The sequence below is a fragment of the Anoplophora glabripennis genome, unplaced genomic scaffold (genome assembly GCF_000390285.2).
Source record: "Anoplophora glabripennis isolate ALB-LARVAE unplaced genomic scaffold, Agla_2.0 scaffold565, whole genome shotgun sequence".
NCBI lineage: Eukaryota > Metazoa > Arthropoda > Insecta > Coleoptera > Cerambycidae > Anoplophora > Anoplophora glabripennis.
In genome coordinates this window covers 211,337-234,918 of record NW_019416824.1, presented here as the reverse complement: position 1 = coordinate 234,918, position 23,582 = coordinate 211,337, and the positions used below count along the sequence as shown (strand labels likewise).

Genomic DNA, 23,582 nt, shown 5'->3' with positions numbered 1-23,582 from the left:
ATACTTCGAGATTAGGGAGTACAAGGAAAAATAACGGCACGTGCTCATATCGGATATTTATTGAGAGTTTCCTATGTTAGTGCGAATTTACGTTGATTTTTACTCGGAAATTAACGATTCTCTTGAAGTTCTTGTAACAATCAAATTCAAAGGATGCTACTTTATTTTTTCTTTAAATTAGTTGAAACTAGTCGAAGTACTTCTAACGGGAATTTAAAAAATCCGTTAGCGGACAGTACCCGGCTAATTCGAAAGGAAAGAAGAGAAATCCAATTTGCCGTAAAACGGAGACGGATATCAACAAAATATAAGAGATATCTTTTGTTCCAATCGGCACGCTTTTTCAGGAAATATAATCAATTATTATTTTGCACAGGACCGTACTATTTTTTTTATAAAATAGTTGTACGAGATTCCCATATCCCCGCTACTGGTTGCGGGGACAGGGAAACTTGACCCGATATAACGTACACCAAATTTAGTTGGAATACCTCTATTATTTCAGAAGATATTTACAATAAATGACATGTTTTTTTAACTGTTAACACCCTGTATCTTGTAAACGGTTGGGATTTCGAAATAAGTATATATGACAAAGTCCCTTTATTTTCCGTTGTACTGTTAGCTCCCGAAGTTTCTTCGATTAAAACTAAGACACCCTGTATAATTTATATTGGCAAAGTTGCCTAGTTTGTACAAATTTATTGTTAAATATTGACCCATTTTCCAACGTTTAGCAATTCTACATTACTATTGTACACATTTTTCTCTAATATGACTTTAAACATCGTTTGAAATAAATATTTCGCAAACTGGTCCAGCAAATTTATTTTACTTCCAAGTAAGTACTAAAACTTCCACTTTTCAGCTTAAGAGGGCTCGATAGCAAATATGCAGCCGGCAATATGTTTTTATAGATTTTATTACACGGTTTGTCTAAATATGAATCAATGCACAAATAATAGACTTTCCTCCTTTCTAATGCAGATTTTCTTTAAAATGGAATTAGTTTGAATCTCAAATTATTTCTTGTTGTAAAGAAATTTGTAATTTGCCGCTTTTGGCGTCGTAAATTCCAAATTTCTTTACACTAAAAAGTAATTTGAGTTTCAAACTAACTCCATTTTATAGAAAAACTGCATTTGAAAGGAGGAAAGTCTATTATTTGTGCATTGATTCATATTTAGACAAACCGTGTATTAAAATCTATAAAAAATGTATTGCGGGTCGCCCATTTGGTATAGAGCCCTCCTAATAACATTTATTTACAATTAAAATACGTTTTATATGTAATTAAAACATCACGCTATGTTATCGGAAAGCCGTACGACCTCCGGTAGGTTTTCCAGTTTCTCGTACAGACTCCGGTATAGAGCCAAGTCGCTTTCCTGCAACGTTTGCGCTTTGAGAGGTATATACTCCACGCTGGCACTCACTATCTTATAGTTCAATTGCTCTAAAGCTCGTACGACCTGCGACAAGCTAGTTTTGCCACAAGAGAATTCTAGAACGTCGTCTATGAGCTTCACGTCTTCAGCACCCGATTCGATGGCGTGGCCTGTGGCTGTGTCTAAGATTCCTTCTTTGTTAACGCTTTGATCGGGGATTTCCGTTTCGATTATGCCCTTTTCTTCGAATAAATGGGTACCCCCACCGTCGCCAAATTTGCACCTATTAACATAATAAAAAAAATCGTAATTTCTACAAAACTTTATACCAAAATTGTTCAAACCTACTGGTGTTTCCTAAGAATGGTAGCCATACCCATTTTTAACTGATGCAACTGACCGGTAAACACTTCACAGAGAATAAAACAGCTCCCAGGACCTCTGCAAAAAAAAACAATGGAAAAAACTACACAGAGAGATTTGTTTCTCGATAATTACCACACCGTGGAAGAATCTTACTTTATCTCGAGCATGTGACTTTTAGCTTGCGACTTGTCCTGTTGGCAGCTTTTCAGCACACTGTGTATGGTGGCGACTGGCATGTTTGCCCTTTTTGCTTGATCTACAACCTGGGACAGCTTCAAATTCATCTTTGGATCCACAGATCCCCCCTCTACAATTCAAAAACTGAGATAAAATAAAGAAATTGGAGTCGAGTTGGAACTGCTTTTAAAAAAGTACGTTTTCATACCTTGTACTGCAACTTTCATCTGCCTGCTCAGCTTCGTAAAGAGCTGTGATCTTTCAGCATCCTTGGCACCTTTAATGTGCCTGATATTTTGCCATTTGGAGTGGCCCGCTAGCCTCTTATGAACCACGTTGTTATTAAAGTAGTTTTCACACAACTTCGGTGCAGATTTTATTATATTTTTCAACATGTTACAGCAAATTATGAAAAAATTTAAGGTTAGGTTTATGTCTTATGTCATTAGAAAATTCTGTTTTTAGGTTATCTTCTTCTTCCTCCTTTTTCTTGCTTTTGCTAAGTGACATTTAGTACAAAGACCGTCTCATCCATATTTCTCTAGATGTAATAGCAGATTTACATTGAAAATTTATTCATAAAGAGTTTGGTTTTATACTGCTACAGACTTAGTGAATTTCTTTGACACATAAATCAGTTCCACCAACAAATCAAAGTAGCAAACAAATTTCAAATTTCATTAAAAAAAAATGTCACCTTTCCACATATACAACGGCGGTATCTTTTCGATACTGTTTATAAATATTAGTTTTTGTAAGCAATAGGTCAGTAAAAACAATACAAAAGTAGTACGACGCCACACAATTATTTACATATGTCGATAACATAAGACTAGAATAATTATTATCTCTTTTATCTATGTAGAATATGTTGTAACTTCATGAAGTTAGAAGTTATTTGTATCGATTTGAAATTTGACAGCAGATTTTGTGCTTTATTTGTCCAATTTCTACATGACGTGCATTAATTTATGAATAAATTCGCAATATAAAACAGCTAGAAAAGCTTAATTTTATAAATAGTGAATAGTGATCTTATATCTCAGGATTTTCTGGTAAAATATACGGTATCTGGCTTTACAGAAAATTACATGCTATGGATATATTTTATTAAAAAATAGCAGTGTAAAATTATTCACCTAAAAAGTTAAGTACCAAATTTTAAGAAAAAAAACTTTTGTAGTTACAGTGTACAAAATAGCATATGAATTCTTCGAATAAAAAAAAAAGGAATGGTAGTAAATGAGCAAACTAGTCTTTTTCGTTCAAGTTATCTAAAGTGTTTTTGATACTAAAGCATTTTATGAGTTTTTGAAAAAAAAAACAATTGTAATCGTACGCTACTTCAAACAACCCGCACCGAATATCCTTATAAAAGCCGGTCATCCATTTTTTGCCTTCAAATATGGGAATAGTTGCACATGACCTGCCTTCTTGGCCAAGGCAGCTGGCGTGTTTCCTCTGTTGTCTCTGCTTTCAATATCTGCGCCTTGGTCAACTAAGAATTCTACCAAACCATGACCTTCCTTTGCGGCCAAGTGCAGTGGGGTGAGACCGTTTCTGTCTTTAACGGTAACGTCTGCTCCAGCTTCTATAAGTGATTTGATGATGTATAACTGGTCCTTCTCTGCGGCTAGATGTAGCACCGTACGTCCCTCTTTGTCCTCGATATTGACATCAGCGCCTTGATCTATGATAAATTTGAGGCATAAGGGCTGAAACTCTTTCCATGTAGTCGAGAGAGAGACTACGTCCAGCGGCGTTCGGCCTCTGTTGTCTCAGGTATTCACGTCCAAGCCACGTTCCACAAGAAACTGAATTTTGTTCTCATCAGTTCTTGAAGCGGCCGCATGAAGAGCTGTTTGTCCATAATTGTTTCTAACACCAATATCCATTCCATTTTCGACGAACAATTTTACAATCTCCAGTCGCTGTTGTCCGCCTGCTAAATGTATTGCCGTGTCACCATCTTCATTTCTGATATTAACATCCGCCCCATTTTCTACGAGGAATTTAACGCAGGACAAGCCACCCCCAGAAGCAGCTGCACTCATGGCAGAGTCACCAAAATTATCCGTACTGTTTACGTTCACGCCACTCTCCACTAGTAGTTTTACCATGTCCAAGGCATCATCGGTGTCTTGTGCAAATGGTTTTTAATGTCAGTATTTGCCCCTTGTTCCACTAGGAACTTAACCACCTTTAAGTGTCCCTCACTAGTGGCCAAATGCAATGGAGTTCTACCAAAGAGATCCTTAATGTTAAGGCCACCCCGTCTCAAAAGGAATTTTAAACAATTTAATGTGTTACGGTTCCGTACCCTGTTGCGGATGTTATTGTTGCAAATACTTTTTAAATCGACTTCTTTATATCTGACAATTTTGGAATTGGTACATTTTAAAATAAGACGGAGGACCGCTACGAAACCTCTTTTTGCTAACTGATGAATTAAATCGGCATTGTACGTGAGAATACGAGCGGACTGATAATTCTGGAAAACAGTAGACGGGACAGAATCTATAATCTTTTCTAGGAAATTATCGAGGAAAGTGAGAACAACATTGTATCTAAGTTCAACAAAAACTTCTTCGATCAACAATTTCTGGAACTCAGCATTTCGGTTTTGACATTGCAGTTCTCTCACTATGCTTTCGGCGATAAAATATTCTGCAAGCGTCCTGTGAATGAAACTGATTTCGTTGGCACAAGCATCGCACGTAAAATTGTAGTTTGACTTTTCGGCAATTCCTATCTTTAACGCTATAACCTCCATATCTGCGATCAGTGGCGTGCCAAGGTCTTCGGGGCCCCCCCGCAATTTTTTTCAAGAGGCCCCCCTCTACATCAAAAAAATTAATATACTGCCTATACTGGGTGACAACGAAACTACTGTCTGCGGTGATATTTCAAATCGGTTTATAGATAGAAAAAATTTGGTGTGACCTCACCTTTATATTTTGATTTTTTTTCTTTCGACTTTTTGAAGAATAAGAATTCTAATTAATAAAATTCATATTTCATAGCGTCATAAACGTATCAAATTCCAGCGATAGTATATGGCTAATATGAGTTCTGGTTTAGGTTTGGAAAATTACAGAACATAACATTATAACTTTATTTAATAAACATTACTAACACAAAATTGTAACAAAAATAAAACATTTATAACTAACACAAAAATAATCCTTTTAATATAACAAAAATAAACAAATAAAACACATTAACTCTAAAAATATTATTATGATTTGAATCGCATTTCAGACTTTTTTTACTAAAAAAACTAAAAAACTATTTTCTTGTGTGTAAAGCAACATATTTATTAACTATTTGGTCTAAGTCTATGCTTTCTGCCCGTTCATTTTCTTTCTATAGAAATTAATGCCAACGAACTTAGGCGCGATTCACCCATTGTCGATCTTGCAAAACTTTTTATTAGTTTCAGTTTTGAAAATGTCCGTTCTGCTTGAGCCGATGTAACAGGCAGTACTAGAAACAACTGAAATGCGGTGCAAATCTCAGGTACACTACTAATCAATAATTGATTTTTTTCGAAAATAAAATCAGAAAATTCCCGAATACTGTTCAAATTTTCCAGGCTAACATATAAAAGGTTTTTTATTTGAATTAGCTCCGACGCAAGATTTTGTGTGAGATCGCCTGGATATTTTTCAACTATTTCTTTTACTTTATTAATAATTTCCACTTCTTGCGCTTTAAGGAGTGTTTTGGGATTTAAAATATCGAATTTTGAATAGACATTTGTGAATGCCTCACATCTATTTTTTAGTTGTACTAAAATAGTATCTAGGCAACTGTTGAATACTAAAGTTCTTAAACGATTTTTAGGGTCTTCAATTGGTTCATCAACCGCCATTTCATCAAAAAACTTTTTAGTAGTTCGAATTCTTTTGACTGTAAATTGTGTCTCAATACCCCATTCTTTTGCTATTGTTATTGAAGTCTCAAAAATATTTTCAAAATTATTTCTCAAATTCCCTAATTGATCTGAAACATATCACTTTTTTGCAAACATTTTGAAAGTAAATTGACATTTTCAAATATTTTTCCTTGAAATGTTAATAAAAATATAAATTCAAAATTTTCTATTTTATTTTGTAAGACCTTTGCCTCATCCCTATCAGATTTTTTCTTTGCTTATTATAGTTATTATAGTTAGATTCGACAAACATTTAACGACGGCTAAATAGTTACCTTTTAATGAAATTATAGATTCGACCCTGGATGACCATCTGGTGGGACATAGTTTTTTTAAAATGGATCCCACAGTTTTTTATTTCAGTACTTAAGGCTTGCCAACGAGGCAGACTTTCGCTAAAAAAAAACAAAGTGACTGAATGGTGTCAAAGAAATTTCTTATCTGGGAAATATTACAGAATCATTAATAATTAATTTTAAGCAGTGAGCAACACAATGAATGTAATCCGCATTTGGCTGATGATTCTTAATTAGAGCTTGTAGTCCCGCATATTTACCTGAAAAGTAAAAAAATACACACTAAAGAAAGCTAGCCATTACCTAATATTTCTAAATTCTACAAAGTGGTACCTAAATAATGCACGATTTGCACGATTTGCAATATTTGCATTTTTTTTACTTTTGATAAAGGATATGCTGGCAAACCAATTTTATTGACCAAATATTTTAGATATTTACATATTTGTAAGTGTAAGCGTATAATCATACATTGAGAATTTTTCGGGGGGTATTAAGTGGATGTTTATGCCCTAAGGGATACACTTTGCTAATGGGGATGATTAGCCACCTGAGGGCATAAACATTTATTAAATGTCATACTACCTATTGCATGCACAAATTATAGAATTTTAAAATATCCAAAAATTCCATAAAATAGATAAGTAGGACCATAAAGTAGATAAGCGGATCATGATGTAACTTTATACCCCGCGCGGGATATAAAATGTTACACGCTACATAATAGCGTACTTTATACCCGCACGGGCATAAAGAACGCTATTATGTAGTTGAAAACTTGAAAACTAATCAATAAAGTCACAATAATAAACTATTATGGTATGACATAAAAAATATACATATGATTTAAATTACAAATAGGCATACTTACCGCTCATATTTGCAGCTCCATCATACCCCTGGCCTCTACATTGTTTAAGACAAATTTTATATTTCTCTAAAAATTTTAAAATTTCTTGTTCGAAGTCTTTACCTGATTGATTTTTCATTTCGATAAACCCCAAAAATGATTCATGAACATTTATTTTATTATCTTTTATATTAACGTATCTTATAACCATACTAAGCTGATCTTTTTTACTGATGTCCTGAGTAGTGTCAACTATAAGGGAAAAAAATGGACTCAGTTTAATATCTTCAACAATGGATTGTAATATCGACTCAGAAATCAGTGCAATAAATTTATTTTGGGATCTATTACTTAAGTAATGTCTTCGAGTTTTCTCTATTTTATTTATGTGTAACCCAAGCACTGGATCATATCTTCCCAAAAGTTTAACTATATTTAAAAAAACTCCTTTTGAGGAATCAGCCTCTAGCTTATGTTCGTCTGTGGAAAAAATATCTCTATGTCCTCGAAAAGGTAAATTACAAATTGCAAGAGTCCTTGTCACGTCAATAATCCTTTTTAGTACTTCTCTTAATCTTTTCATATCATTTTGTAAATATAAATCTATTGTTTTATTGGCTTTCCACGTCGAGTGCAGCAAACATGCTTCTAAATGGATTGCAGAGTTCTCATGTTTTGAAATCTTTTTTGAGAGGCCTTGCCAATCATTTAGCTTTCCTGTTGTCCAAGAGGGATTAAAGGAAGGGTTATGCCTATCAGCAAACAGCCAACATGGGTGACAATATACTCCATCCAGTATTTGTGAGTATGATATCCAGAACCTTAAATAAAATTGTAGTTTAAAATTCTCTGCTAATTCATGGGCACAAAGCTCCCACATAATGTTTTTTAATTTAATCAAATATCCGATGGCGCAAAAATAAAATAAAACCAAAGATGGTTGGAAATGTTCTAAATTTTATAAAAACTGTCACAATGGCATATATTTTTTATTAGATTTAGAAAGTTGGCTGAAATGTTTTTTAGTACCAAAAACTGGTCTAAGACCTTTAACATCATTAAAAACGCCTTTAACCCAAGTTAGCAATATTTCAAACTATCAAATTGACAGATATTTGTTTCTTCCTTAAAATGAAAAACCCGTCTAAAACCTAAAATCTTATTTGTCTTAATTAAACTATTTTAGTAAAAATATTCCCCTTTTCTCCACCCCTGAGAAGTTGATGTCAACCCCCATGAAATAGTACAAACTAGACCTCAGATGGAACCTATCCCACGAGCTTCGTTAAAAACGGATAATAGTTTTTAAGTTATCTTATCGCGGTTTGTTGCAGACAGACAGAGCGACAAACAGAACGAAAACAAAACAAGTGGTTCAGTAAAAAATTAAAATCGGATACGAGACCTCTAGTTTTAGCTCCCACACTAGTATAGAGGAGCTTTTGTTATTGTAACCGTTTCGAAATCGAAAAAAAAGTTCTGCGATTCCCTATTTAGTAAAGTAGGTATTGTATAATAGTTATAGTGTGGCAGCTAAAAACAAAAAAAAAACACGTAAAATTTTACTTACCTCTCTAACTCCTGTCCAGTTGTAGTTTTCTTTTTATAATAAGCCGTACTGAATGACCTGTGTAAATTATCCTTCGGGTAAGGTCCTAAAGGTCGATGGGGGCCGATTTGTACAAGTTCTTTTTTGGTATTTTCATCCAATTCAGTATTTAAAAACAAAGCTATATCACTAGAAAATGCTGTTGTATGTTCTGAGTCAGGCTCTTCATTTTCTGATTCTGATGAGTAATTTGTATCAGTTATGTTAATGTCCTTGCATTCTTCGCCTAGTTGATTATTTTCTTCGGAAATTTTCGATTCTATCGTACTTGCCGAAGTACATGGTTGAACTTCAGAAATATTTTTTTTTAGAAAAAAACTATCAATTTTGACCAGTTTTTTTTCTCTTCTTCCTTTATTTCATTCAGTTTTCTTTTCTGTGATCCACTTAAATATTTTCGTAAACCACTCATAATAATAATAGTATCAAAGTATAACAGAATGAACTAAAAAACACCACTTTTATAGTTTACTCTAATCTCGACTCTAGTAGACATTATCCGAATACCAATAACAATAGATCACGGCGACGGCATCGGCAGTCTGGGATTCCCAGAAATAATTTGATCTTCATAGATACGCGACTATTACCTGCCACTTATTTTTGTCGTTTTGGATTCTACGTTCGACTACGTTGTCGTGTTGTCGAATTTTACCATAAAATAGGTACTGATAAGGCAAAATGTACTTAATTTGATTTTGGAAAATTATGAGGTATAGACATATTCCGCCGCTACAAAATGAATAGTTATTACTATGTAAAAAGCTTGCTGGAGGTAGTCGAGGTCGAGGCTGAGCAGGGGCCCCCTGGATTCCCGGGGCCCCCCCGCATTGCGGGCCCTGCGGGCCCTTTCTGCACGCCACTGTCTGTGATGGCTTCGTACAAGGAAAACAGTTCGCATTCTGTTTTGTCGAGTACAATTTGCAAAGCGAGTTTTCGATGATAAGCGAGACACTCATCGAACTGATCGTTCAACGCTTGAGTAGCTGCCGTGTGTCCATTTGGATTTTCTTTGTCGATGAAAATGTTTCGTTTCTTGTCGATAAACAAATTGTATAATCTCACTAAATTCATTTTCTCCGGCAACTTAGGTTCTTCTTCGCCTTCGTGTAAGTACTCTTTGCATCCTTGCCAGTCCAGAACCTCGTCCGATGTCATACGTTCTTGAAATACCTCTGCCATCATCCTCAACTGCACAGGTATGGTAGCGAAGTGGTCTTCTATTCCGTTATTGAGGTCAATCAATGACATTCTATCAACGAGAGCTTTGCCGTACTTTTCACACTTCCTTTATCATCTGTAGCAAATATCCGTCTTTAGCTACGACGTGATAAATTCTTTTGGGATCCAGAAATGGAAAGTCGTTATGTCGAAAGACCACCCTGTATTGCTCCAGTTTTTGCCAGTATTTGGCCGTCCTTAATTCAGAAAACATCGCCTTTGCGCGAGCCTCAGTTAAATATATTCCGTCTTTGTGTCGGAACCAATCCGTTACCTTTAACTTTTTCCAAGCAGTTCTCCGATGGGTAATCGACATAAACCTGCAAGCATTTCAAAAAATCCTTTAGATTTTCCTCATTGATTACCGTTTGGTCAATATTTCTGTTTCGATAATTTTTCTCCAAATATATTTCAACGTTTTCCTTTAAACGAGGCAGAATCTCCATATTAAACGTATAAAACGAATAATCGTCATCCTCACAATATAACATGCTTTCAGAAGAGATTCTTCGACTGTCCAAAAATTCCAAGACCCTGTCGTGGACACTCGCGTTAGTGCAGATAACCACGTTTTTCACTTTAAATTCATTTTTGATTTCTTGGTATGAGAGAAAATATTTGGGCAGACTGAAATCGTCGTTCTTCGAGTTAGTAGAAAGCAATTCCTCCATAGTGATCTTCTTCTTTGTCTTATGTTTAGCCTGCAGCAAAATTGCCCCCTCCGGCCACTCCAACACCACGTCGTCGAACTTTCTCGCTCGTTTGTTTTCCGTGGAGAGTCTCCAGTTGCTGATTCTCTGCAGGGCGTTCAGAAGAAACATCGTCAGGAGGTCGACTTGGAACCCTACGCCCTTGCTGCCGGCGTCTCCACCTTTTTCATACCTGGCCCTGTCCATTTCTTTAAACTTCTTGTGTACTCGTAATTAGAAGCAACCTGAAACAGAGTAATACACAGAGTTTTTTAAAATCCATATCATTACTTTCAAAGCACGTTCCAATGGTCTGAAACCACTGGTTTTCGATATGGCCCTTATTCGAATATCTCTGAAGATGTTTAACGTGCACTCATGAAACTTGGGTTAAGGATTTAACTAACCAACGAAGGATACAGTAGTTCTACTAGTAAATTTTTATATAAAATGTTATACAAACATAAGAAGAATAAAGCTACAAGTAATATTCCTGTTTTTTATTAATCCCCTTCAAAAACGTTCAGTGAGATATTGGAATAAATTTAAACGGTTTCTTCAACATCAACATTCGCAGTAGGCATCTCGAATCCTGTACTTTATAAGGCTTTAAAGGTTAATGAACAATATAGTTCATAGTTTATTTAAAATTACAAAAAGCCATGCAAATATTTTGTTTTTATCATAGGATACGTGAGTCATTATCTGCATTATTATTAACCTAAGAGTATGATTATTTGTGAATAAATATCTAAATATTTATCTCACATCAGTGTATTCACAAAAAGAGTAAATTTTTTAAGACTTCAGAAATTAAATATGGCCAATTTACATGGGATTAAATATGTTTTGGTTTATAAAACTAGGAAATTATCTAAAATAATTAGTTTTAAATAAAATATATTAATTTAAAGTTGGAAGCAATTTCCAGAATTAATTTCATCAAATGACAAATAAATATAACAGATACATTTAGAGGAGCATTGTAATATTTTTGGAATAAAGTTTTAGTGCCGTTTATTAAGAAAATTAACTTGCCTTGATCTGGGGCAGAAGTTACCGAACAAAATTTTGCACTTGAACTCGCTCTTATTCATACTGTAAATCATTTATTTACTATACGGAAATCATTTCCACATTATTACTCATCTTCCAACAATTTTAATAACGTCTTATCCAATATGAAAAATAATATTTGCCAGATAAGCTCTTGATATTTCTTGGAACGAATTATACAACGTTGTTGGTGTTTAGATTCACCCTACCTTTTCAAAAATTTTATAAATGATTTTTTCAGATATAATAGAGAATATTTTTTTATTAGTGTACTGTTTTGGCACAGTACAGAATGATACGTTTAGTGTTAGGCATTATTGCCAGACGATTTAGACTTTGTGTACCAAAAAAAAATGTACTAGATTTTTAGTAAATGTACCAGATTTATGCCCGTTTGAACCGAAATTGTTTCAAGAATAGCCTAATAAAGCCGATATTGTCTGAAGTTAATTCTTAACCTATTGGAACTTCATTTGTTTTTCTACATCATTTTCGAGAACTTCATAAAAAATAGTGCAACTTTTGTATTTCACATTTTTTTATAACTCTTAAAACAAAAAAGGGGGTCAAAATAATCCATAGGATTCATGTCCGGAGTTCTGGTCGGCCAATTAATGAGTCCATCTCTTCACTTGCAAGGTACTACGTGCTGGAGCATTCCACACAACGCATAACCGGCAATGTTTGGAGAAATTCCTCTACATAATTTTGTAGAAGGTCCAAGTACTTAGGCCTATTTAATGTACAGGGTGATTCACTATATTTTGACCCCCCCCTTTAACTTTTTTGTTTTAAGAGTTATAAAAAAATGTGAAATACAAAATTTGCACTATTTTTCATGAAGTTCTCGAAAAATGATGTAGAAAAATAAATGAAGTTCAAACAAAATGGCCCGGGATATTAACTTTGTTAATTTAAATGGAACGCCATTATGTTTTACACTAAAGAAAATGACAATTCGGACATCAGCCTATTATTTCAGAAAAATTAAAAAGAAATTCAAATTGCTGCAGACAGACAGGATATTTTTGTAAAGTGTGATACATCGTAGAATTCGTATTTTTTTTCTTTATCCATCCATGAGGAGAACCAATATGGCGTCCATAAGAAAAAAAAGTTGACTAACAATGGAAGATAGAAAAAATCTGAAATCTCACCATTGAAATCGCCATGTTGGATAATGCATAGAAACAAAATTTCGTGAGGCTATCTTAAAAAAACAAATGAGTTATAACGAAAAATAGAAAATCGATATTTTCACTTTTTTCGAGATATCTCAGAAACTATCGAAGATATCTTGGATATGTTTTCACCAAAACACTCGCCCCATAATTGTACAACTTTTTTGTAATTTGAGCCACCCTGTATGACTAACGGTTTCCGATATCCCTGTAGTCTCCCTTTAAATAGTTGTAACCCTGTATATGTCATATGACGTCATGACATGTCATTGCGCGTCATAAAACGTGCGAGCTCTTCTTTTTGTGGTGAAATTTTCAAGTATTCAAATGCTTTAGATTTTTAGAAATTTGATTTTGAAAATTTTTTAATTAAAAAAAAATTTTAACAATTAGGTATTATGTAAAAACTATCACACTGAATTGGATGAAATTTGGTGTGATGATTCTATGCACTAAGAAGTTTAATTTGGAAAAAGTATGAAGATCTAGGTATTATTCAAGTGTCTGAAAAAAATTTCCAAATAAACGCATTTTTTGCAATTTTTTAAATGATTTTTCCGATTTTTGTAATAGCAATCATTATTTTTTCGAATTGCAACTAACTATCCTGTCCAAAATTTAATTACAAAACTTTTTTCCTCTTCCATTTTTGTCTAATTGTAAAATGAATAGTTGCTAAGTTGTCGACGAGAAATCCAAGAAAAAATTAATTTTTTAGCTATTTTTTTATACTTTTTGCAATAACAATTAAGCCCACGTTTTTTTTATTTACATAGAAATATTATCATTTCTGATGTTATTTAGAAGCCGTTAAAGCAAAAATCTCCGATCATATGTGTTTTGCCCAAGTATACCCATTTTAAAACAGATACCGCCTCGACTAATATTTATTCGAACAGTTATAAATTATTATTTATTTAGAAACATTAGTATTAATATTACAGACTGAACAGTTACTTACATATGTTCATTCCCTGAGAAGTAATTGCCGACGACGTCACTTGATGGCGTTGACGTCAAGGAAGAAGGGATCTCTAAAGCAATCGCAACATTAGAAGAGGTGCTGGTACTGGGAAGAATTATATCAGCAATGTTGTTTTCATTTGTAGTAGAATCCTCGATGTAGCCCTCAGTAACCGCTGATGATTTTTTCCATCCACCAATATTAGGAATCTTCTCAAAAGCATTTATCCCAACAGGTTGGTACTTGATCAGTTTCAATTCTAAAATTCGTTTAGTTGAAACAAGCGAATTTTCAAAAATAAGTCACATTATTTGGAAAAATGATTGTAATCGCGCGCTACTGTAAACAACACGTATCCAATAGTCTTATAAAAGCTGGTCTTCCGTCTTTCGTCTTCAAATGTCGGAGTAGATGCACATGACCTGCCTTCTTGGCCAAAGCAGCTGGAGTGTTTCCTTTAACGTCTCTGCTTTCGATATCTGCGCCTTGCTCAATTAAGAAACTCGCCAAACGACGACCTTCCTTCGCGGCTAAGTGCAGAGGGGTCTGACCGTTTTTGTCTTTAACAGTAAAGTCTGCACCGGATTCTATAAGGAATTTGACGGTGAGCAACTGGCCCTTCTCTGCGGCTAGATGTAGCACCGTACGTCCCTCTTTGTCCTCGATATTGACATCCCCGCCTTGATCTACGATAAACTTGAAAAGTGACAATGCCCATTGAAGCTCCTCACATGCAGTCGGGAGATCTATACTGATGGTACGGTCCAGGTTAGACAAAAACGTTTCGATGGCTTCGTGCAGCGACGTTCGTCCTCTGTCGTCTGTGGTGTTCACGTCCAATCCACGTTCCACAAGGAACCGAATTGTATCCTCATCAGTTGTAGAAGCGGCCGCATGTAAAGCCGTTTCTCCACGTCTATTTCGATCGCGAATATCCACGCCATTTTCAACGAAGAATTTTACAATCTCCAGTCGCTGCTGTGCAGCTGCTAAATGTACTGTCGTGTTACCATATTCATCTCTGGTATTAACATCCGCGCCGTTTACCACGAGGTACTGAACGCAGGACAAGCTACTCCAACAAGCAGCTGCACTCAGGGCAGTGTCACCAAAATCGTCCTTACTGTTTACGTCCGCCCCACTCTGCACTAGCAATTTTACCATGTCCAAGGCATCACCGGAAGCCGCTAGGTGTAGCGCTGTATTTCCGAAAGTATCCTTCATGTGAATATCTATCCCTAGTTCTATTAACAATTTAGCAGTTGATACATCAGATGCCTTTTCTGAAACTAAATGAAGCGCTGTTCTGCCGCGATTGTCTTTATTGTTGACATTGGCGCCTTTCTGTACTAAGTACTCGATGATGTGTAATTGTCCACCGCGAGCAGCGGCGAAAATCAACGTCTCGCCGTTTTCAAATTTACCGTCGACGTCAGTTCCTCGTTCTATGCAAGCTTCCAAGGCGCTACGATAGCCCGTGAAACCAGCAACATACTGGACTATGGTATTCTCTATGTTATCCCCCAAAATACCTTCTAAAAGCAACGTTGTCACATCGGAATCTTTTACTCTGACATCTTCGATGCCTGCAGTCGGTGCAAGGCCTAGAGCGTGCTCCAATAAATACCTTGTTACATAAACATGACCGTACTGAGCAGCTACGACAATCGGTGTGCCGCACGAGTCGCTCTTACTGTTAATATTCGCTCCTTGTTCCACTAGGAACCGCACCATCTTTAAGCGACCCTCACTAGCGGCGAAATGCAACGGAGTTCTACCAAGGTTATCCTTAATGTTAAGTCCGCCCCGTCTCAAAAGGAATTCTAAGCAGTTTAATGTGTTACGGTTCCGGATCTCGCTGTTGTAAATACGCTTTAAATCGACTTCTTTATTTCTGATGATTGTAAAATTGGTACATTTTAAAACAAGGCGAAGGACCGCTACGCAGCCTTTTTTTGCCAAGTGATGAATTAAATCAACATTGTACGAGTGATTGAATATACGAACAGTCTGATAATTCCGGAAAACAGTAGACGGCAGAGAATCTACAACCTTCTGTAGAAAGTTATCGAGGAAAATAAGAACAACCTGATACCGAAGTCCATAAAAAACTTCTTCGATTAAAAACTTTTGAAACTCGCCACTTTGGTTTTGACTTTGAAGTTCTCTCACAATGCTATCGGCGACAAAATATTCGGCCAGTGTCCTGTGAATAAAATTGATTTCGTTGATGTAAGCGAATTCATTATCGCAAATGATAAAATTGAATGTGTGGTTTAACTTTTGGACGATTCCTATCTTCAGCGCCATAATTTCCATATCTTTGATAGTTTCGTAACAGGAAAACAGTTCGCGTTTTCTTTCGTGGAGGACAATTTGCAAACCGAGTTTTCGATGGTAGGCGAGACACTCACAGAATTGATCAGTTAACGCCAGAGTAGCCGCGGTGTGTCCATTTGGATTTTCTTTGTCGATGAAAATGTCTCGTTTCTTGTCGATAAACATGTCGTATAATTTCACTAAATTCATTTTCTCCGGCAACTTGGGTTCTTCTTCGCCTTCGTGTAAGTACTCTTTGCATCCTTGCCAGTCCAGAACCTCGTTCGACGTCATACTTTCTTGAAATATCTCTGCCATCATCCTGAGTTGCAGGGGTATGCCAGCAAAGTGGTCTTCTATTCCGTTATTCCTGTCAGTCAGTGACATTTTATTCACGAGAGCCTTAGCGTACTTTTCGCACTTTCTTTTGTCGGCATCTTCTTTTAAATTTAAGTGGTGCGTCCAATATCTCGTCAGAAAATACATTTGGTTCTCTTCGGTGAATGGTTCCAAAGTAAACGAAGCTACCTGCAATTTTGACCTCAAATCCTTAACCATATGGGGTCTCGTAGTAACGAACACCTTCGCAAAATTTAACGCTTCTTGACACTGCAAGAGCAAACTCATTATGAGATCAGTATAGTCGGGGCTAATTTCGTCCACAGCGTCTAACATCAAAACCACATTTCTTCTCATTGCGAAAACAAAATTGTCAAACTCGTTTGTCAATCTAGTGGCGTCCTTGGAATTTAACAGGGCCAAGACGTTTATCGTTTTCCTATTATTTTTCAAGGAATCCCTTAAAATTCTAGAAAAATCATTCAACTCTATTTTTATGACCCACAAAAGGGGGTGTCTGTCTTTAATAATAGCTGCCAAATTGGTAAGGACCGTAGTCTTTCCCATACCGGCTGTATCTGCGATTAGAATAATATTTGGATTTACGTCAAAAATATTGCCCTCTGAATAAAAGACGTTTGCTTCTTGGTCCTCCATGTTCTCGATGTTCCTCTTAAATGTGCGGTTTATATAAAGGGTGGTAATGCTTTCATCTAAACCGATGAGAGGTGTCCCAACGGTAACTTTCTCATTGACCATCAGTCTTTGTAAAATTAAATTAGCAGCTTTCTGAAAATCTTCGGTCTCCCCCATTGGGATTAGTTCTCCTAAACTGAGGTCCGTCCCTTGGAAAACGATATTTCTCTTGCTTAATAAGCTTTCCCGAGTTTCTTCTGACAAGTCGTCGAATGCCCCAGAACCAAAAATAACCTCACAATCGCTCTGACCTAATCCAAAGAGCTGATCCAACTTATCATCGGATTCAGTTACTAAAATTACTTTTTTGTACTGACGAGCTTTTAAAATGGCAGTTATTTTATCACTTATTTCGGTCATTGCAGCTTCTTCCATATTTTTAGGCCAAACTATAACTAGAAAGTTGTACTGGGACAATTGGAATGACTCTACGACTTGCTTCTGAACTTCAATGCCGTCATCAGGATCGACGCACAGGATTTTCGATGTATCGTTCTTCAGCGCATGATATACCTTTATCATCTGCAGCAAATATCCGTCTTTAGCTACGACGTGATAAATTCTTTTGGAATCCGGAAATTGCAAGTCGTTATGTCGAAAGACCACCCTGTATTGCTCTAGTTTTAGCCAGTATTTGGCCGTCCTTAATTCAGAAAACATCGCCTTTGCGCGGGCCTCTGTCAAATATATTCCGTCTTTGTGTTGGAACCAATCCGTTACCTTGGCGCGTATTTCGAAATAAGAAATTTTCTTGTACAAGTCGTTAGACCTTTTCAAGTAGGACAATAATTGTTGGATAACTTTTTCCAAAGCGTTCTCGGATGGATAACCGGCATAAACCTGCAAGCGCTCCAAAAAGTCCTTTAGATTTTCCTCATTGATTACCGTTTGGTCAATATTTCTGTTCTGGTAATTTTTCTCCAAATATATTTCAACGTTTTCCTTTAAACGAGGCAGAATCTCCATATTAAACTTATAAAACGAATAATCCTCATCCTCACAATATAACATGCTTTCAGAAGAGATTTTTCGGCTGTCCAAAAATTCCAAGATCTTCTCTTGGACACTCGCGTTAGTGCAGATTACCAGGTTTTTCACTTTAAATTCATTTTTGATTTCTTGATATGAGAGAAACTATTTGGGCAGACTGAAATCGTCGTTCTTCGAGTTAGTAGACAGCAATTCCTCCAAAGTGATCTTCCTCTTCTTCTTGTGCTTAGCCTGCAGTAAGACAGCGCCCTCTGGCCACTCCAGCACCACGTCGTCGAACTTTCCCGCTCGTTTATTTTCCGTAGAAAGCCTCCAGTTGCTGATTCTCTGCAGGGCGTTCAGAAGAAACATCGTCAGGAGGCCGACTTGGAATCCTACGCCCTTGTTGCCGGCGTCACCACTTTTTTCGTACCTGGCTGTGTCCATTTCTTTAAACTTCGTGTTGTATGCTCGTAATTAGAATCGACCTGAAACATAGTAATATACGGAGTGTTTTTTTAATCAATCAGGAGCTTGTTTCAATGGTCTGAGATCACTGGCTTTCGATAGGGCTCTTATTCAAATATCTCTGAAGATGTTTGACGTGTACTGATGAAACTTGGGCTAATTAATCAAATATATACATAAGTAAATATTTATCTAAAACGTTATGCAGGCTTTAGAGGATTTATAAAATAAATCTATAAATAACATTATATTTTTGTTCATCTATTTCATCGATATTCCTCAAAAACTGAGAGAATTATAATGTTTTTACTGCAAACTTGAAAGAATGTGGAATTTACAATGGCAATTGTATCTATTCTTGTTTCGTTACTAATTTAGCAGTGCCAACAACAACCAATAGTAGTGGTTAGCCGCTTATGTGTATCATAGTTTTAATACATGAAAATTTCAATATTTTATATCTTTTTTATTATATTATTTTTAGAAAACGATCGAAAATTAAAATATAACGAAATACGTGCTAATTTTACTCACGTTTTGAGAAAAATTGTTTAAAATTTGGAAATACCGAGTGTAACCTTGAATAAGATAAATAAAAACAATGTCATAAGTTTATTTTCTTAAATTCTGTCACGAAAACTGACCTTTTTTAAGTAATGCATATTCAAATTGTATCCGTCTTGACTCGAACAGGGTGTCCTTGAAAAGGATGGACTTGACCACGGGTTCCTTGGATGAAAACAAGACTATTTAGCCTAACTTACCTATATACAAAAGTGGGCGCCTACTGAGACATAGCCTTCTAAATATAGAATAGATAACCTAGTTTTTTTCAAATAATTTGAAAACTATTTTTCTTAGAAACTTCAAATTTGGTACACTTATTTTTTATATATAAGGGTAAGGTAAATATAGAATTTGGAGAGAATACATATACAGGATGTTCTCTTTCTAGTGCCTGTGCGCCACTGGCTGTCCCGTAACTTTTTTGTATGTACGCCAATGACGACAGAATTTTTAAAAATAAGCACTGCTTTAGTTAAGTTTTTTTGCCTCTTACAAAATTTCGATATCGTTTATGGATTTCGAGTAAAATTGGCATTTTTTACAGATTAAATAATATAAAATCAGTTTAAGATAAATAGAACATTCTAGTACGAGGTGCCATATAACAGATAAACAAATTCATAACAGTAATTAAAAGGTTCTATGTCAAGCTAGCTGTGATTTAATTTTACCTTACATTGTTTTTTATTGCAATTTGCTGAACAAACTGATATGTTAGCAGTTTTGGGTTATTGTGAAGGAAATTGTTGTGCTACTGTTCGAACATATGCTGAAAGATTTCCTAATCGAAAAACTCCAAATCACAAAACATTTGCTAATGCGGAGAGACGCCTTCGGGAAACAGGACGTTTTTTACCTGTAACATTAAATCGTGGATAATGTACGGGCGGAATTATTCAGCTGGAGGAACAAATTTTGGAAAGGGTCGAAGAAATTCCTCAAGTAAATAAAAGGCGTTCAGCGGCAGAAGTTGGTTTTCAAAAAGTTCCTTTAATAGAGTATTAAAAGACCAGTTATTACAGGTTACAGGTATTACAGGGTACAGTTAGGTATTACAGGTTATTAAAGGTCTAACAGATGGATAGGTAGGGGAAATAATGCACCTTTAAAATGGCCATCTCGATCCCCGGACCTATACCCATGTAATTATTTCATTTGGGGAGCGTTGCGGAAAGCAGTTTAAAATAACTTTTCAGTAAATACAGAAAACGAATATGGGAAAGAATACAACATGAAATTAATGTTATGAGAGGTAATGCACAATTATTGGATAATTTCTAATTTTCCAAGAACTAATTTTTGCGTTTAAGAACATGATAATATTGTATTATTATTATTACCTTGTTTATTTAAAATATTAGTGTTGATTTTTATTTTATTGATTGATAATACTAATTACAAAAATGTATAGTTATTTTTTTTAATGTGACGTTTTTTCATTATTATTCCCTGCTTTGAGGCTGCAGTTATAAATTATTTTTTATAAATCGGAATTTTGGCTATATTTAATGTATAAAAAATGCGAATTTTACTCGAAATCCATAAACAATATCGAAATTTTGTAAGAGCAAAAAAATCTTCTAAAATAGTGCTTACTTTAAAAAATATAAATTCTGTCGTCATTGACATACACACAAAAAAGTTACGGGATAGCCAGTGGCGCACAGGCACTAGAAATAGAACATCCTGTATATGTATTCTCTCCAAATTCTATATTTACCTTGCTCTTATATAAAAAAATAAGTGTACCAAATTTAAAGTTTCTAAGAAAAATATCGTTCAAATTATTTGAAAAAAAAATAGGTTATCTATTCTATATTTAGAAGGCTAGGTATATCTCAATAGGCGCGCACTTTTGTGTATAGGTAAGTTAGGCTAAATAGTCTTATTTTCATCCAAGGAACCTGTGGCCAAGCGTTGTCCATCCTTTTCAGGGACACCCTGTACATACGGTTTTCTATTATTTTCGGCCATTGTTAATGCAAAATTCAACTATTTTTATTCGCGGTTGTTGAAACTTTATAGAAAATCGTCAAATAAACAAAAAATATATAGACTCTTTTTTATTTAGAGCTTACTTTCGATGTTACAGGGAAAAATATGTCGAAAAACGGGTAATTTTTCGTTCTTTTTGTATGTTTGTTGTTCCCGTGAATTTAGCAATGGTTTTTTGGAATAGGCGAACTCGGATTCTTATTCTACATAATATTTGGGATTTTTCTGTGCAACGAAATTGGTGACTTCAAACAAAAACGCCAAAGCCTACTTTTACTGTTGTATCGCCTGGACTATAAATATTTATCTCACAAGTGGCATACAGGAAGCGTAAACTTGCTTCAAGAATGTTGCAATCGTCAAAATAATCTACAATAAAGTCACTCAAAAATTTGTTTGAAATCGATACGTAGGTACGAGTATCTTTTTGTCTAGAATTAAAGTCCTTTATCTTGAAAATGATGCGTCATTAAATATGGCCAAGTGTTTTATGTACATTTTGTTCAGGATTAAAAAAATAAGAGACCTTTGTTTTGATTTGAAAAATAATTTGTTTTAAATAAAAAATAAAAGGTGATAACTTTCATAATTAATTTTATCAGATAACAAAAAAAGATAATGGATGCATTTATAGTTTTTGGAATAAAGTTTTAGTGCTGTTTGATAGAAAATTAACCTACCTTGATTTTTGATAGAAATTACTTAACGAAATATTTCACTTATTGCAGATAACTAGTTATTAACACTGTTAGTTTTTTTGCACAATACGGAAATCTCTATCTTTTCTACTTATTATTACTTATCTTGCGAAAAATTAATAACAGAGACAAACCTTATCTTATCGAATTAAATTTAATTGTATTAGGTATTTCTCAGAAGGAATTATATGTATAGATTACAACGTTGCTAAAATGTTTACATTCGACGCAACTTTTAAAAAATTTATTAAATTATTCCTCGAGGTAGGTATAATAAAAAGTCTCTTTTTTTATTAGAGTGCTTTTTTCGGGCGTATATACCTTTGTTATTTATTAAAGATAGACCATCAAAAGATGCAGAAGTTATGTCACTTAAAATGAGATTTTTTTTTCTTAAAAATGCTCATGAAATAATTACTTATGACCAATAACGGACCAATAATGGTAGTACCAATAATACCAGGCCACATATTTATATTTTGAGGTCTGTGGGTGCGTTCTTCTCTCATCTAGTGAGGATTTTGATCACTCCAGTACCTCAGATTGTGACGATTGACTAAACCATTAACGGTAAAAGTACATTCGTCGGAAAAACAAATATTAAATATAAAGTTTGGGTCTTGGTGAACTTTTGCCATTATTGTTTCACAGAAATCAAGCGTTCGATCATAATCATCTTCACTTGACTCTTGCAGTAAATGTGTTTTGTAAGGTTTATAAGAGTTTGTTTTTAAAATTCGGCAAATAGATAATCCATTACTTCCATCATGTTGTACGAGGATCTGCTTCCACAAAACTCTGCAATACTTCAACAGCGTTACTGTAATTTTCCAGAAAACTTTACATTACTGTAAAGAGAATGACATTATTATCTTTCAAATGACGTATCACAAGTCATACTGTGCAATTTAAAAAAAATGGTGGGAACCTTGTGGGGGGTAAGAGGGTTAATGCAAACATTTGTTTACGCGTCAAAAAATGACAAAAGGAATGAATTTTCTGAAATATATCTCAACTGTATCTAAAACTCACTAGCAATCTAGATATCTTACTGTTCGGCGACTTTTGGTACACGATGTATGAAAAGGCCGAGTGTAGAGTTTAATAAATCGAAATTTAAAAAGTATTTAAGAACGGAAATTGAAGTCCCGTTTCATCTAACAAAGTACTACAATATTCAAATAGATGTCGCTACAGGAAATACGTTTATAGTAAAAATAGTACGATTATTTAATTCATTCAAATTCCGGCAAAACACACCTAAAAAAACGAGAAAATGCCAGGTGCACGCACACGTGCACGATAATGAGTTGTCCGGCCCGGCCTATACGTCCATCCCACTCTCTTGCTATCTCATAATTGCATATGAAAAGAGAAGGGTAATAAAATAGTAAAAACTCCAATTTGCGGCCGCCGGTTTTTTGTTCTGAAAATATTTCTATTTTCTATCTTCTACATATTATTATGTACATATTTACAAAAAAGGAGGATGGCAAGTGGTTGTACAAATTTATAATATTTGCAGCCAACTAAAAGTTTTATTTCATATTATTTTCTACATTTTAGTACTTATATGGATTCGGACCAGAGTAGGTGCGAATGTAATTATTTCTTGTATGGATCTTTGAGCTGTTATCTTTTATTGTTGCGTTGTGGCTGCGAAATATTTTATTTGTGGAGTTTACTATTTTTTATATGAAGGAAAAAACATTAACAGAGTAAGTATTACAATTTGCTAGGCATAGTTGTACTTAGTACTAAATTCAAGTAAATAATAGATATTAAAATAAATATGTA

At 34.9% G+C, this 23,582-nt stretch overlaps 4 protein-coding genes across 4 annotated transcripts in view; all 4 read right to left on the bottom strand.

Annotated features, from left to right (window-relative positions):
- Positions 1–386: 386 nt before the first annotated feature.
- LOC108909226 (translational activator of cytochrome c oxidase 1) lies at positions 387–2,730 on the bottom strand. The gene is made up of 4 exons (XM_018713486.1): positions 2,140–2,730; positions 1,908–2,061; positions 1,737–1,829; positions 387–1,671 (listed from the first exon to the last, which is right to left on the bottom strand). The coding sequence occupies exons 1-4, from the start codon at positions 2,324–2,326 to the stop codon at positions 1,302–1,304; spliced, it is 804 nt and encodes a 267-aa protein (XP_018569002.1). The 5' UTR covers positions 2,327–2,730; the 3' UTR covers positions 387–1,301.
- A 583-nt stretch (positions 2,731–3,313) lies between these two features.
- LOC111691957 (putative ankyrin repeat protein RF_0381) lies at positions 3,314–4,051 on the bottom strand. Its single transcript, XM_023455515.1, has 2 exons — positions 3,733–4,051; positions 3,314–3,621 (listed from the first exon to the last, which is right to left on the bottom strand). The coding sequence occupies exons 1-2, from the start codon at positions 4,049–4,051 to the stop codon at positions 3,314–3,316; spliced, it is 627 nt and encodes a 208-aa protein (XP_023311283.1).
- A 5,999-nt stretch (positions 4,052–10,050) lies between these two features.
- On the bottom strand, positions 10,051–10,740 carry LOC108909227. The gene has a single exon (XM_023455514.1). It carries the CDS (start codon positions 10,738–10,740, stop codon positions 10,075–10,077), a length of 666 nt encoding a protein of 221 aa, XP_023311282.1. The 3' UTR covers positions 10,051–10,074.
- A 3,330-nt stretch (positions 10,741–14,070) lies between these two features.
- Positions 14,071–23,582, bottom strand: part of LOC111691956 — a 16,367-nt gene continuing 6,855 nt past the window's right edge. Inside the window, exons 2-3 of the mRNA XM_023455513.1 lie at positions 18,237–18,513; positions 14,071–18,185 (exon numbers count right to left, since the gene is read on the bottom strand). Coding sequence (XP_023311281.1) covers positions 14,071–18,185; positions 18,237–18,513 — 4,392 coding nt within the window. The remainder of the gene's footprint in view (positions 18,186–18,236; positions 18,514–23,582) is intronic.

Coding starts and splice junctions, on each gene's coding strand:
- LOC108909226 (XM_018713486.1), bottom strand. CDS start 2,326: ATGTTGAAAAATATAATAAAATCTGCACCGAAGTTGTGTGAAAACTAC. Junction 1,830..1,907: donor AGTCACATGCTCGAGATAAA/GTAAGATTCTTC, acceptor TTTTTTTTGCAG/AGGTCCTGGGAGCTGTTTTA. Junction 1,672..1,736: donor ACCATTCTTAGGAAACACCA/GTAGGTTTGAAC, acceptor TTATGTTAATAG/GTGCAAATTTGGCGACGGTG.
- LOC111691957 (XM_023455515.1), bottom strand. CDS start 4,051: ATGGTAAAACTACTAGTGGAGAGTGGCGTGAACGTAAACAGTACGGAT. Junction 3,622..3,732: donor AATTCAGTTTCTTGTGGAAC/GTGGCTTGGACG, acceptor AATTTATCATAG/ATCAAGGCGCTGATGTCAAT.
- LOC108909227 (XM_023455514.1), bottom strand. CDS start 10,740: ATGGACAGGGCCAGGTATGAAAAAGGTGGAGACGCCGGCAGCAAGGGC.